General features: G+C 40.9%; 1 gene segment (V, D, J or C); it reads left to right on the forward strand.

The window, feature by feature from the left end:
• The window catches only part of LOC144248165 (Ig gamma chain C region-like), a 78,264-nt gene that overhangs the window by 68 nt on the left and 62,338 nt on the right, over window positions 1-15,858 (forward strand). Inside the window, 2 exon segments of the C gene segment in view lie at window positions 78-392; window positions 7,009-7,095. Of these exon segments, the coding sequence occupies window positions 78-392; window positions 7,009-7,095 (402 nt within the window).

Raw genomic sequence — 15,858 nt, forward strand, 5'->3', positions numbered from 1 at the left:
CCGCCCTCCCTCCCCTCCATAAGCCCCTCCCCTCCTCATTACCATCTCATTAATATTCATCTCCCTCGTTCCCGCAGGGCTCCGGGCGGCCGTGACCCTGCTGGAGTCCGGGGGGGACCTCCAGCCCCCCGGCGGGTCCCTGCGCCTCCTGTGCCGGGCGGGCGCCGGCGCGGCGCCGGCGGCGCTGGTTTGGGTGCGGCAGCGCGCCGGCGCCGGGCTGGAGGCGCTGGGCGGCGCCGGGAGGTTCACGGTGAAGGTCGGTGGTGGTGGAGGGCGAGGAGGAGGTTGGGCGGTGTTGGAAGGGGAACGGCTGGAGGACGGCGATTCCGGCGTTTATTTCTGCGGCGCTCACGGCGGCGCCGGGCGGGGCGCGGCGGTGGCGGGAAACCGGGGTGGGGGGGGTTGGTCGCGGTTGGGTTGGGTTGGGTTGGGTTGGGTGGAAGAGGAAGAGGGGGTTGGGTTGGTCATGGTTGGGTTGGTCACGGTTGGGTTGGGTTGGGTGGAAGAGGAAGAGGGGGTTGGGTTGGTCACGGTTGGGTTGGGTTGGGTGGAAGAGGAAGAGGGGGTTGGGTTGGTCACGGTTGAGTTGGGTTGGTCACGGTTGGGTTGGGTTGAGTTGGGTTGGGTGGAAGAGGAAGAGGGGGTTGGGTTGGTCACGGTTGAGTTGGGTTGGGTTGGGTTGGGTGGAAGAGGAAGAGGGGTTGGGTTGGTCACGGTTGGGTTGGGTTGGGTTGGGTGGAAGAGGAAGACTGGGTTGGGTTGGTCACGGTTGGGTTGGGTTGGGTGGAAGAGGAAGACGGGGTTGGGTTGGTCACGGTTGAGTTGCGTTGGGTGGAAGAGGAAGAGGGGGTTGGGTTGGTCACGGTTGGGTTGGGTTGGGTTGGGTTGGGTGGAAGAGGAAGAGGGGTTGGGTTGGTCACAGTTGGGTTGGGTTGGGTTGGGTGGAAGAGGAAGAGGGGGTTGGGTTGGTCACGGTTGGGTTGAGTTGGGTTGGGTTGAGTTGGGTTGGGTGGAAGAGGAAGAGGGGGTTGGGTTGGTCACGGTTGAGTTGCGTTGGGTGGAAGAGGAAGACGGGGTTGGGTTGGTCACGGTTGGGTTGAGTTGGGTTGGGTGGAAGAGGAAGAGGGGGTTGGGTTGGTCACAGTTGGGTTGGGTTGGGTTGGGTGGAAGAGGAAGAGGGGGTTGGGTTGGTCACGGTTGGGTTGGGTTGAGTTGGGTTGGGTGGAAGAGGAAGAGGGGGTTGGGTTGGTCACGGTTGAGTTGGGTTGGGTTGGGTTGGGTGGAAGAGGAAGAGGGGTTGGGTTGGTCACGGTTGGGTTGAGTTGGGTTGGGTGGAAGAGGAAGAGGGGGTTGGGTTGGTCACAGTTGGGTTGGGTTGGGTTGGGTGGAAGAGGAAGAGGGGGTTGGGTTGGTCACGGTTGGGTTGGGTTGAGTTGGGTTGGGTGGAAGAGGAAGAGGGGGTTGGGTTGGTCACGGTTGAGTTGGGTTGGGTTGGGTTGGGTGGAAGAGGAAGAGGGGTTGGGTTGGTCACGGTTGGGTTGGGTTGGGTTGGGTGGAAGAGGAAGACTGGGTTGGGTTGGTCACGGTTGGGTTGAGTACATCATGGTTGAGTTGAGTTGGGTTGGGTGGAAGACAAAGTGGAAGATGAAGAGGTTGGGTTGGTCATGGTTGGGTTGAGTTGGGTTGGGTTGGTCATGGATGGGTGGAAACGGAGACGAAGATGGAGTTGGGTTGGGTTGGGTTGGTCATGGTTGACTGGAAGAGGAAGAGGAAGAGGAAGAGGAAGAGGAAGAGGAAGAGGAAGAGGAAGAGGAAGAGGAAGAGGAAGAGGAAGAGGAAGAGGAAGAGGAAGAGGAAGAGGAAGAAAAGGACGAAGACGAAGACGAAGACGAAGACGAAGACGAAGACAAAGAGGGGGTTGGGTTGGTCACGGTTGAGTTGGGTTGAGTTAGAAGAGGAAGAGAAGGTTGGTCATGGTTGGCTTGGCTTGGGTTGGAGAAGGTCCAAAAGTTGGGTTGGGTTGGGTTGGGTCGGTCATGGTTGACTGGAAGAGGAAGATGAAGACAAAGAGGAAGATGAAGACGGAGCTCGATTGAGTTGGGTTGGTCATGGTTGGGTTGGGTTAAGACCCTTCCATTGACCTTGAGGTTCTTCCATTGACCTTGAGACCCTTCCATGAAGCCCAAGACCCTCGGGACGGACGTCGGCGCCTTTCGGCCGATTTCAGCTGCTTTTGACCGATTTTGGCACTTTTTGGCCATTTTTTGTCTCTTTTGGGTCCATTTTGTCACTTTTTGCCAATTTTTGTCTTTTTTGGCCGATTTTTCGGCTCCTTTGGCTTAATTTTGGTTGCTTTGGGCCAATTTGGTATTTTTGGCCGATTTTGGTTCTTTTTTGCCAATTTTTGGCTCTTTTGGGTCATTTTTTGGCTCTTTTGGGTTAATTTTGGAACTTTTTGGCCAATTTTGGTTCTTTCGAGCCAATTTTGGCACTTTTTGGTCAATTTTTGTCTCTTTTGGATCAATTTTGGCTCTTTTGAGTCAATTTTGGTTCTTTTTGCCTGATTTTGGCTTTTCTGAGTTAATTTTTGTTGTTTTGGGCCAATTCTGTCTTTTTGGCCAATTTTGGTTCTTTTTGGCCATTTTTTGTCTTTTTTGGGTCAATTTTGTCACTTTTTGGACAATTTTGGTTCTTTTTCGCCAATTTTTGTCTCTTTTTGGCCAACTTTGCCTCTTTTCACCATCCCCCCCAAATTTTGCCTCTTTTTGGCCGTTTTCACCCCAAACCACCTCCTTTTCCCCATTTCTGCCTCAAAAATAACCCAAAATTCCGAATTTCCACATTTTTGTACACAAAAAAGCACAAAAAAGGCTCAAATTTCCCCACATTTTCCATTTCCTCCATTTCCTCCCCATTTTCCCTTTTCCCGGTGAAATCCCCCCAAAAAAGTCACAAAAATCCCATTTTTGTTCACAAAAAGCACAAAAATCACATTTTTCTCACACAAAAACACAAAATCGCTTCTATTTCCCCAAATTTGTCCAATTTCCCCGATTTCCCCCCATTTTTTCCCTTTTCCCAGTGAATTCCACCCAAAAAAGGTCTCAAAAATCACATTTTTGGTACAAAAACCCGGTTTCATTTCCACATTTTCTCCCCTTTTCCCCCTATTCTTTTAATTTTCCCGTTTTTTCCCTTTCCCACCAAAAAAATCTAAATTTTCCCCCATTTCACCCCCCAAAAATCTCAATTTTCCCTAATTTTCCCATTTTCCCCCCAAATTTCCCCCATTTTTACCTATTTTCCCTCAATTTTCACTCATTTCCCCCAATTTTTCATATTTTTCCAATTTTTCCCCATTTCCCCCCCGTTTTCCCCCATTTCCCCCCATTTCCCCCTTTTTCCTCCAAAATCCCTCCAATTTTCCCCATTTTTTCCCATTTTCCCCCAAAAAAATTCCCCATTTTTTCCCCATTTCCCATTTTCCCCCTATTTTTTTCCTATTTTCCCCATTTTCCCTCCCATTTCCCCAATTTTCCTATTTTTTCCAATTTTTTCCTTTTTTATTTCCAATTTTCCCCATCCCCCCATTTTTCCCATTTTCCCTGATTTTCCCCCAATTTTTCCCCATTTTTTCCCATGTTCCCCCATTTTTCTCCTTATTTCCCCATTTTCCCCCAATTTTTCACCAGTTTTCCCAGTTTTCCCCATTTTCCCACAATGTTCCCCAATTTATTCCTATTTTTCCCCATTCTCCCCTTTTTTCCCATTTTTCCCCATTTTCCCTCAATTTTCCCCCCATTTTCCCCAATTTTTCTCCATTTTTTCCCATTTCCCCCCATTTTTCCCAATTTATTTCTATTTTCCCCATTCCCCCACAATTTTCCCCCATTTCTTCCCATTTTACCCCATTTTTTACCCATTTCCCCCATTTTTACCCATCTCCCCACAAGTTTTCCCCATTTTCCCCATATTTTTCCCAATTTATTCCCATTTTTCCCCATTTCCCCCCATTTCCCCCATTTTCCCCATTTTTCCCATTTTTCCCCATTTTTTCCCATTTCCCCCAATTTTCCCCATTTCCCCCATTTCCCCCCAATTTTTCCCATTTTTCCCCATTTCCCCCCACTTTTTCCCATTTTTCCCAATTTCCCCCCATTTCTCTCCCATTTTCCCCATTTCCCCCCATTTTTACCCATTTTCCCCCATTTTTCCCAATTTATTTCTATTTTCCCCATTCCCCCACAATTTTTCCAGATTTTCTCCCATTATTCCCCATTTTCCCCCATTTTTCCCCATATTTTTCCCAATTTTTTCCCATTTTTCCCCATTTCCCCCCATTTCCCCCATTTTTCCCCAATTTCCCCCATTTTTCCCATTTTTCCCCATTTTCCCCCATTTCCCCCCATCATTCCCCCCCCCTCCCCTCCCCCACCTCCCTTTTTGACCAATTTCCCCTTTTCTGGCCCCAAATCGGGGCCGGTTTTTGGGCGCCGCCGTTTCACCGTGGCAGCGGCGCCGCCGCCGGCGCTGCTGCTCCCGGGGGCGCGCGCGGCCCCAAAAACCCCAAAGCCCCAAAATCCCCCAATTTCACCCCAAAATCCCCTTTTTCCCAAATCCGGGCGTTTTTAACCCAAATCCCCCCTTTAACCCCCAACCCCCCCCCAGATTTTCCCATTTTTTTGGCTTTTTTCCCCCAAAAATCTCAATTTTTCCTATTTTTCCCCCATTTTTTCCCCATTTTTCCCCTTTTCCCCAAAAATATCTCGATTTTTTTCCAATATTCCCCATTTTTCCCCAAATCCACCGATTTTTCCCCATTTTTCCCCTTTTCCCCAAAAATATCTCGATTTTTTTCCAATTTTCCCTATTTTTCCCCAAATTCCACCGAATTTTCCCCATTTTTCCCCTTTCCTCCCCAAAATCTCAAATTTTTCCATTTTTTCCCATTTTTCCCAAATCCCACCAAATTTTTCCCATTTTTCCCCTTTTCCTCCAAAAAATCTCGAAGTTTTCCATTTTTTTCCCAATTTTTCCCCAAATCCCACCAAAATTTTTCCCTTTTCCCACAAAAAATCTCAAAATTTTCCCATTTTTTCCCATTTTCCACCCAAAAATCTCATTTTTTCCATTTTTCCCATTTCCTCCCTTTTCCCCCAAAATCTCAATTTCCCCCCATTTTTCCCCATTTTCCCCTTTTTTCCCTTTTTTTCCCATTTTTTCCCATTTTTTCCCCATTTTTTCAATTTTTCCCATTTTTCCCTTTTTTCTCATTTTTTCCCTTTTTTCCCCATTTTTCCCCATTTTTCCCATTTTCCCCAATTTTCCCCCCAATCCCAATTCCATTTTCCCATTTTCCGGTGAAATCCACCCAAAAAAAAAAAACAAGTCACAAAAATCGCACCAAAATTGTTCAATTCCCACATTTTCCTTTTTTCCCCCCCAAAAAAACCCCAAAAAATAAAAATAACAACAACAAAAAAAAAGACAACCCCGACCCCCACAAAAAATCCCAAATTCCGAAAAAAACTCCACAAAACCCCCCAAAATTTCCACAAAAAAACCCGAAAAAATTCAAAATAACAAAAAAATCCCCCAAACCCCCCAAAATTCCCCCCCAAAAACCCCAAAAATAACAAAAAATCCCCAAACTTCCCTCAAAAACCAACAAAAAACCCAAAAATCACAAAACCCCCCCAAATCCCCAAAATGCCCGAAAATCCCCAAAACCGCCCCTAAAAAATGAAATTTTTTTTTTTTTTGCCCCATTTTCCCGGTTTTTTTCCCCACATTTTCTCGGGATTTTTTTCCCGGGTTTTTCCTGGGTTTTTCCCCATTTCCCCAGTTTTTTTCCCGGTTTTTTTCCCGCGGTTTTTTTCCATTTTCCCGGGTTTTCCCGGGTTTTTTTCCCCGCGGTTTTTTTTCCATTTTCCCGGGTTTTTCTCGGGTTTTTCCCGGTTTTTTTCCCGGGTTTTCCCGGGTTTTTTTTCCGCGGTTTTTTTTCCATTTTCCCGGGTTTTTCCCGGGTTTTTTCTCCACATTTTCTCGGGATTTTTTCCTCGGTTTTTTTCCCCCGCGTTATTTTTCCATTTTCTCGGGATTTTTTCCCCGCGTTTTCCCCATTTTTCCGTTTTTTTCCCATTTTCCTGTCCCGTGGGGGTTTTCCCGGTTTTCCCGGGTTTCTTTCCCGGTTTTTTTCCCGGTTTTCGGGATTTTGGCGCGGGATTTTCCCGTTTTTTCCCGGTTTCGGGGTTTTGGCGCGGTTTTGTCCCGTTTTTCCCCGTTTTTTCCCGTTTTTTTTCCCGGTTTTTCCCGGCCGGGTTTTGTCCCGTTTTTCCCCGTTTCTGTCCCGGTTTTGTCCCGGTTTTTCCCCGTTTTTTCCCCATTTTCCCGGCCGGGTTTTGTCCCGTTTTTTCCCGCCCGGTTTTGTCACGGTTTTATCCCGTTTTTGTCCCGGTTTTGTCCCGGTTTTTCCCCGTTTTCCCGGCCGGGTTTTGTCCCGGTTTTGTCCCGGTTTTTTCCCGTTTTCCCCCGTTTTTTCCCCGTTTTCCCGGCCGGGTTTTGTCCCGGTTTTTTCCCGCCCGGTTTTGTCCCGGTTTTTTCCCGCCCGGTTTTGTCCCGTTTTTCCCGCCCGGTTTTATCCCGTTTTTATCCCGGTTTTATCCCGGTTTTCTCCGCCCGTTTTTGTCCCGTTTTTCTCCGTTTTATCCCGGTTTTATCCCGTTTTTCCCCGCCCGTTTTTATCCCGTTTTATCCCGGTTTTATCCCGTTTTATCCCGGTTTTATCCCGTTTTTTCCCGCCCGATTTTGTCCCGGTTTTGTCCCGTTTTTATCCCGTTTTTATCCCGGTTTTATCCCGGTTTTATCCCGTTTTTTCCCGCCCGATTTTGGCCCGGTTTTGTCCCGGTTTTGTCCCGGTTTTGGCCCGGTTTTGGCGCGGTTTATCCCGGTTTTATCCCGTTTTTTCCCGCCCGATTTTGTCCCGGTTTTGTCCCGGTTTTGTCCCGGTTTTGGCGCGGGTTCCCGCCCGGCCCCGCCCGCCGTGGGTCGCTATTGACGCCTGGGGCGGCGGCACCGCGGTCACCGTGGCCACAGGTGAGTCCCAGCTCCAAAATCGCCCCTTTTCACCCCAAAATCATCCCCAATTCCCGCTTCCCACCCCAAAATTCCCATTTCCCGCCCCCAAATTATCCCAAATTCCCACTTTCCCCCCCAAAATCGCGATTTTCCCCCCCGAAATCGCGATTTTCCCCCCCAAAATCGCGATTTTTCACCCCGAAATTATCCCAAATTCCGACTTTTTATCCCAAAATCGCGATTTTTCACCCCGAAATTCCGATTTTTCGCCCCGAAATTATCCCAAATTCCGACTTTTTATCCCAAAATCGCGATTTTTCACCCCGAAATTCCGATTTTTCGCCCCGAAATTATCCCAAATTCCGACTTTTTATCCCAAAATCGCGATTTTTCACCCCAAAATTCCCATTTTTCGCCCCAAAATCATCCCAAATTCCCCTTTCCCACCCCGAAATTCCGATTTTTCGCCCCGAAATTATCCCAAATTCCGACTTTTTATCCCAAAATCGCGATTTTTCACCCCAAAATCATCCCAAAATTCCCATTTTTCACCCCAAAATTATCCCAAAATTCCCCTTTTCCGCCTCGAAATTCCGACTTTTTAACCCCGAAATTCCGATTTTTCGCCCCGAAATTATCCCAAATTCCGACTTTTCATCCCAAAATCGCGATTTTTCACCCCAAAATTCCCATTTTTTATCCCGAAATTATCCCAAATTCCCATTTTTCACCCCAAAATTATCCCAAAATTCCCCTTTTCCGCCCCGAAAATTCCGATTTTTCACCCCAAAATTCCGATTTTTCTCCCCGAAAATATCCCAAATTCCGATTTTTCACCTCAAAATTCCGATTGTTTTTACCCCAAAATCGCGACTTTTTCACCCCAAAATTCTGATTTTTTTTTCCCCACCGAAAATTCCGACTTTTCATCCCAAAATTCCGATTTTTTCACTCCAAAATCCCGACTTTTCACCCCGAAATCCAAATTTTTCACCCCCAAATTATCCCAAATTCCGACTTTTCACCCCAAAATTCCCATTTTCCACCCCGAAATTCAATTTTTTTCATCCCCAAAATTCCCCCAAATTCAGATTTTTTTTTTTGCCCAAAAATTTCTGATTTTTTTCACCCCAAAATCGCGATTTTCACCCCAAAATTGTGATTTTTTTAACCCTTAAATTGTGATTTTTTTTTTACCCAAAAATCGCGATTTTTAACCCCAAAATTCTGACTTTTCCCCCCAAAATTTCTATTTTTTTTTACCCGAAAATTCCGGTTTTAACCCCAAAAATCGCGATTTTTTTACCCCAAAATTTTGATTCTTTTTTCCCCCAAAATGTTGATTTTTTTTTTATCCCAAAATTGAAAATTTTTAACCCCAAAATCCCCCGAATTCACCCCAAAATTCGCCTCCCCCCCCCAAAACCCCCCGGGAGCGTTTGGCGGGAAAATGGGGGGGGGGGGGAATTTGGCGGGAAAATCGGGGGGGTTTGGCGGGAAAATCGGGGGGGTTTGGCGGGAAAATTTTGGGGTTTTTTTTAAGGACAAAAATTTGAATTTTTAGGGGCAAAAACTTGAATTTTTTAGGTGAAAAATTCGAATTTTTAGGGACAAAAATTTGAATTTTTAGAGATAAAAAATTTGATTTTTTAAGGATAAAAAATTTGATTTTTTAGGGACAAAATTTTGAATTTTTTGGGTGAAAAATTCGAATTTTTAGGGGCAAAAATTTGAATTTTTTAGGTGAAAAATTCGAATATTTAGGGACAAAAATTTGAAATTTTAGGGACAAAAAATTCTAATTTTTAGGGGCAACATTTTGAAATTTTAGGGATAAAATTTTGAATTTTTGAGGTGACAAAAATCGAATTTTTTAGGTTCAAAAATTCGCCTTTTTAAGGGTAAAAATCGGATTTTTTTAGGTGAAAAATTCGGATTTTTAGGGTTGAAAAATTGGACTTTTTGTGGCGGAATTTTTCATTTTTAGGGCGAAAAATTCGGATTTTAGGTCGAAAAATGTGAGGATTTTTCGTTTAAAATTCAACATTTAAAAATCATTAAAAACCCAATTAAAAATTGATTAAAAATCCAATTAATGTGATTAAAACGTGATTAAAAATTGATTAAAATCAAATTAAAGTCGATTAAAAACTCAATTAAAAATCTGATTAAAACCTAATTAAAGCTAATTAAAAACAAATTAATATTTGATTAAAATTTGATTAAAATTCGATTAAAATTTAATTGAAAATCGATTAAAAATCAAATTAAATAAATAAAAATACAATTAAAACCTAATTAAAACCCAATTAAAACTCAGATTAAAATCGATTAAAAGTTGATGAAAATTAATAACATTTTGATTAAAAATCGATTAAAATCAATTAAAAATCAGAGAAAAAATTTGATTAAAACCCAATTAAAAATCAAATTAAAATCGATTAAAATTTGATGAAAATTAATAAAATTTTGATTAAAAATTGATTAAAATAAATTAAAAATCAGATTAAAAATTTGATTAAAACCCAATTAAAAATCAAATTAAAATAGATTAAAATTTGATGAAAATTAATAAAATTTTGATTAAAAATCGATTGAAATCGATTAACAATCAATTTAAAATCAATTTAAAATCAATTAAAAATCAGAGAAAAATTTTGATTAAAACCCAATTAAAAATCAATTAAAATCGATTAAAATTTGATGAAAATTAATAAAATTTTGATTAAAAATCGATTGAAATCGATTAACAATCAATTTAAAATCAATTTAAAATCAATTAAAAATCAGAGAAAAATTTTGATTAAAACCCAATTAAAAATCAATTAAAATCGATTAAAATTTGATGAAAATTAATAAAATTTTGATTTAAAATGCATTAAAAATTGATTAAAAATCAATTTTAAGTCAATTAAAACCCACTTAAAAATCAGATTAAAAATCAGATTAAAACCCAATTAAAATTCAAATTAAAACCGATTAAATTTGGATTAAAAATGGATTAAAAATTGAATTTTTTCCCCCAAAATTTCGCTGCGGAACCGAAACCACAGAGGCCCCAAAAAGGGGAAATTTTGCCCCAAAAATGTTCCGAAAACAACAAAAAAAGGGGAAATTGGGGCTTTTTGGGGGAAATTCCCAATTTTGGCGAAAACAACACCTGGGGGAGGAAAACGGGGCAAAAAATCGAATTTTGGGTGAAAAAATGAAGATTTTTGGTCAAAAATTAAGGATTTTAGAGGGGAAAAATAGGAATTTTTCAGGTAGAAAAAATCGGATTTTTTTAGAGGAAGAAAATTGAATTTTTGGGGGGAAATTTGGGTTAAAATTGAGGATTTTTGGGTCAAAAATTTGGGTTTTTTTAGGGGGGGAAATTGCATTTTTTGGGGAATTTTGGGTTTAAAAATGAGAATTTTGGGTCAAAACATTCGAGGTTTTAGAGGGAAAAAAATTGAATTTTTTGGGTTTAAAAATGAGAATTTTTGGGTCAAAATTTGGCTTTTTTGGGGGGAAAAAATTTAAGTTTTGGAGGAGCTTTTGGGTTTAAAAATGAGAATTTTGGGCCAAATTTTTGGGGTTTTTTAGGGGGAAAAATCGAATTTTCGGGCAGAAAAATTCGGGTTTTGGAGAAAAAAATTTGAATATTTTTTGGGGGAATTTTAATCGATTTTAATTGGTTTTAATTTGGGTTTTAATTGATTTTTAATGGAATAATTTGGGGTGTTTATGGGAATTAATTCGGTTTTAATTGGTTTTAATTGGTTTGAATTGGTTTATTGAGAGAATTAATTCAATTTTAATTGGTTTTAATTGGTTTAAATCAGAATTAATTAATTTTAATCGGTTGTAATTAGTTTATTAAGAGAATTAATTCAATTTTAACGGCTTTTAATTGGTTTTAATCAGAATTAATTAATTTTAATCGGTTTTAATTGGTTTAAATCAGAATTAATTAATTTTTAATCGGTTTTAATTGCTTTTTAAAGATAATTCGCTTTTAGTTGGTTTTAATTGGTTTTAATCAGAATTAATTCGGTTTTAAGTGGTTTTAATTGGGTTCTAATATAATTAATTTTGTTTTAATTGGCTTTAATCTGAATTAATTTTGTTTTAATTGGTTTTTATCGGAATCAATTCAGTTTTAATTGGCTTTAATTGGGTTTTAAGAAAATTAATTCAGTTTTAATTACTTGAATTAGTTTTAATTGGGTTTTATCGGAATTAATTCAGTTTTAATTGGGTTTTAAGAGAATTCATTTAATTTTAATTCGTTTTAATTTGTTTTTAAAGGAATTAATTCGGTTTTAATTGGTTTTTAAAGTCATTTATTTCATTTTAATTGGTATTTATCGAATTAATTGAGTTTTAATCGGCTTTAATTGGTTTTGAAGAGAATTAATTTCGTTTTAATTGGTTTTTATCAGAATTAATTCAGTTTTAATTGGTTTTTAAAGGAATTAATTGGTTTTAATTGATTTTTATCGAAATTAATTCCGTTTTAATAGGTTTTAATTGGTTATTAAGGAAATTTATTCCGTTTAATTCCGCTTTAATTGCTTTTAATTGGTTTTAATTGATTTTTAAGGGAATTAATTCAGTTTTAATTGGCTTTAATTAGTATTTATCGGGATTAATTCAGTTTTAATTGGTTTTTAAAGAATTAATTTCGTTTTAATCGGTTTTAATTGGCTTTAAGGGAATTAATTCACTTTTAATCAGTTTTAATTGGTTTTTACAATAATTAATTAAGTTTTAACTGGTTTTAATTTGTTTTAATCAGTTTTAATTGTTTTTTACAATAATTAATTCAGTTTTAATTGGTTTTAATTGGTTTTTAAGGGAGTTCATTCAGTTTTTAATTGGTTTTAATCGGTTTTTAAGGGAATTAATTTCATTTTAATTGGATTAATTCGTTTTCAAGGATTTAATTCCGTTTTAATTGGATTATTTGGTTTTTAAGGGAATTAATTTAATTTTAATTGGTTTTTAAGGGAGTTAATTCAATTTTAATTGGTTTTAATCAGTTTTAATCGGTTTTTACGATAATTAATTAAGTTTTAACTGGTTTTAATTGGTTTTAAGGGAATGAATTAACTTTTAATCAGTTTTAATCGGTTTTTACGATAATTAATTCCGTTTTAATTGATTTTAATTGGTTTTTAAGGGAACTAGTTAAGTTTGAATTGGCTTTAATGGGTTTTAATTGGTTTTCATAAGAATTAATTCCAGTTTAATCTCTTTTTGCGGGAGTTAATTAAGGTTTAATTGGTTTTAATTGGCTTTAATTGGTTTCTAAGGGAGTTCGTTAAGGTTTAATCAGCTTTAATTGGTTTTTAAGGGAGTTAATTAAGGTTTAATTGGTTTTAATCAGCTTTGATTGGTTTTTAAGAGAATTAATTCAGGTTTAATTGGCTTTAATTTGCTTTAATTGGTTTTTAAGAGAATTAATTCAGGTTTAATTGGTTTTAATCCGTTTCAATCGGTTTTTAAGGGAGTTCATTAAGGTTTAATTGGTTTTAATTGGATTTAATTGGTTTTTAAGGCTGCTCCATATTGGGTTTTACTGGTTTTTACTGGTTTTTACTGGTTTTTACTGGTTTTTACTGGTTTTTACTGGTCCAGACTGGTTTTTACTGGTTTTTACTGGTTTTTACTGGTCCATACTGGTTTTTACTGGTCCGGACTGGTTTTTACTGGTTTATACTGGTTTCTACTGGTCCGGACTGGTTTTTACTGGGTTTTATTGGTCCGTACTGGTTTTTACTGGTTTATACTGGTTTCTATTGGTCCGGACTGGTTTTTACTGGTTTTTACTGGTTTTTACTGGGTTTTATTGGTCCGTACTGGTTTTTACTGGTTTTTACTGGTTTCTACTGGTCCGGACTGGTTTTTACTGGTTTTTACTGGTTTTTACTGGGTTTTATTGGTCCGTACTGGTTTTTACTGGTTTTTACTGGTTTCTACTGGTCCGGACTGGTTTTTACTGGTTTATACTGGTTTCTACTGGTCCGGACTGGTTTTTACTGGTTTTTACTGGTTTTTACTGGTCCGGACTGGTTTTTACTGGGTTTTATTGGTCCGTACTGGTTTTTACTGGTTTATACTGGTTTCTACTGGTCCGGACTGGTTTTTACTGGTTTTTACTGGTCCGGACTGGTTTTTACTGGGTTTTATTGGTCCGTACTGGTTTTTACTGGTTTTTACTGGTTTCTACTGGTCCGGACTGGTTTTTACTGGTTTATACTGGTTTCTACTGGTCCGGACTGGTTTTTACTGGTTTTTACTGGTTTTTACTGGGTTTTATTGGTCCGTACTGGTTTTTACTGGTTTATACTGGTCCGGACTGGTTTTTACTGTTTTTTTACTGGTTTTTACTGGTCTGGATTGGTTTTTAGTGGTCTGTACTGGTTTTTACTGGGTTTTATTGGTCCGTACTGGTTTTTACTGGTTTTTACTGGTTTTTACTGGTTTTTACTGGTCCGGACTGGTTTTTACTGGTCTGTACTGGTCCGGACTGGTCCAGACGGGTTTGTACCGGTCCATACTGGTCTATACTGGTTCGTACTGGTTTTTACTCATCTGGACTGGTTTCTACTGCTCCATACTGGTCTGGACTGGTTTTACTGGTTTTTACTGGTCCATACTGGTCTATACTGGTTTTTACTGGTCTGGACTGGTTCATACTGGTCCATACTGGTCAAGCTGGGGTGGATGAGGGTGCCAGTACTGGTTTGTACTGGTTTATACCGGTCTGGACTGGTTTGTACTGGTCCATACTGGTCTATACTGGTCTATACTGGTCTATACTGGTCAAGCTGGGGTGGCTGGGGGTGCCGGGACTGGTCCGTACTGGTTTATACTGGTCCGTACTGGTTTATACTGGTCCATACTGGTTTATACTGGTCAAGCTGGGGTGGCTACAGGTGCCGGTACTGGTTTGTACTGGTCCGTACTGGTCTGTACTGGTTTATACTGGTCTGGACTGGTTGAGCTGGGGGTCCTGGGGCTGCCGGTACTGGTCCGTACTGGTCTGGACTGGTTTGGAGTGGTCTGGACTGGTTTGGAGTGGTCTGGACTGGTCCATACTGGTTTGTACTGGTTTATACTGGTCTGGACTGGTCAAGCTGGGGTGGCTACAGGTGCCGGTACTGGTCTGGACTGGTCCGTACTGGTTTATACTGGTCTGTACTGGTTTGTATGGGTCCATACTGGTTTATACTGGTTAAGCTGGGGTGGCTACAGGTGCCGGTACTGCTTTGGACCGGTCCGTACTGGTCTGTACTGGTCTGGACTGGTTTATACTGGTCTGGACTGGTTGAGCTGGGGGTCCTGGGGCTGCCAGTACTGGTCTGGACTGGTCTGGACTGGTTTGGATTGGTCTGGACTGGTCTGGACTGGTTTGGACTGGTCTATACTGGTTTATACTGGTCAAGCTGGGGTGGCTGGGGGTGCCGGGACTGGTCCATACTGGTTTGTACTGGTTTATACTGGTCTGGACTGGTCCGTACTGGTTTGGACTGGTCTATACTGGTCATGCTGGGGTGGCTAGGGGTGCCGGGACTGGTCCATACTGGTTTGTACTGGTTTGTACTGGTCTGTACTGGTTGAGCTGGGGGTCCTGGGACTGCCGGTACTGGTCTGGACTGGTTTGTACTGGTCCGTACTGGTCTGGACTGGTTTGTACTGGTCTATACTGGTTTAGACTGGTCTGTACTGGTCGAGCTGGGGCAGCTCTGGGTGCCAGTACTGGTCTGGACTGGTTTATACTGGTCTGTACTGGTTTATACTGGTCCATTCTGGTTTATACTGGTCAAGCTGGGGTGGCTACAGGTGCCGGTACTGGTCCATACTGGTCTGTACTGGTCTGTACTGGTTTATACTGGTCTGTACTGGTCTGGACTGGTTTGTACTGGTCTGGACTGGTCCATACTGGTTTATACTGGTCAAGCTGGGGTGGCTGAGGGTGCCGGTACTGGTTTGTACTGGTTTGTACTGGTTTGTATGGGTCCATACTGGTTTTTACTGGTCAAGCTGGGGTGGCTGAGGGTGCCAGGACTGGTCCGAACTGGTTTCTACTGGTTTATACTGGTCTGGACTGGTTTGGACTGGTTTGGACAGGTTTGGACTGGTTTGGACTGGTTTTTACTGGTCCATACTGGTCAAGCTGGGGTGGCTGAGGGTGCCGGGACTGGTCCAAACTGGTTTCTACTGGTTTATACTGGTCTGGACTGGTTTGGACTGGTCTGTACTGGTCCATACTGGTCAAGCTGGGGTGGCTGAGGGAGCTGGGACTGGTCTGAACTGGTTTGGACTGGTCTGGACTGGGACCAGAACCCCAAAATCGGCAAAATTTGGGGGAAAATTGGGAATTTTCACCCCAAATTTGGGAATTTGGACCAAAAATTGGGAATTTCCACCCCAAAATTGGGAATTTCCACCAAAAATGGGATTTTTGACCAAAAATTGGGAATTTCCACCAAAAGTTGGGATTTTTGACCCCAAAAATGAGAATTTCCATCAAAAATTGGGATTTTTGACCAAAAATTAGGAATTTCTAACCAAAAATAGGGAATTTCCACCAAAAATTGGGATTTTTGACCCCAAAAATGGGAATTTTAACAAAAAATAGAGATTTTTGTCCAAAAAATGGGAATTTCCACCAAAAATTGTGAATTTTGACCCCAAAATTGGGAATTTTCCACAAAGAATTTGGGGATTTCCACCCAAAATTCGGAATTTCCACCAAAAATTGGGAATTTTCACCCCAAAATTGGGAATTTC

The sequence above is a fragment of the Lonchura striata genome, chromosome 36 (assembly GCF_050655825.1).
Source record: "Lonchura striata isolate lonStrDom1 chromosome 36, ASM5065582v1, whole genome shotgun sequence".
Taxonomy (NCBI): domain Eukaryota; kingdom Metazoa; phylum Chordata; class Aves; order Passeriformes; family Estrildidae; genus Lonchura; species Lonchura striata.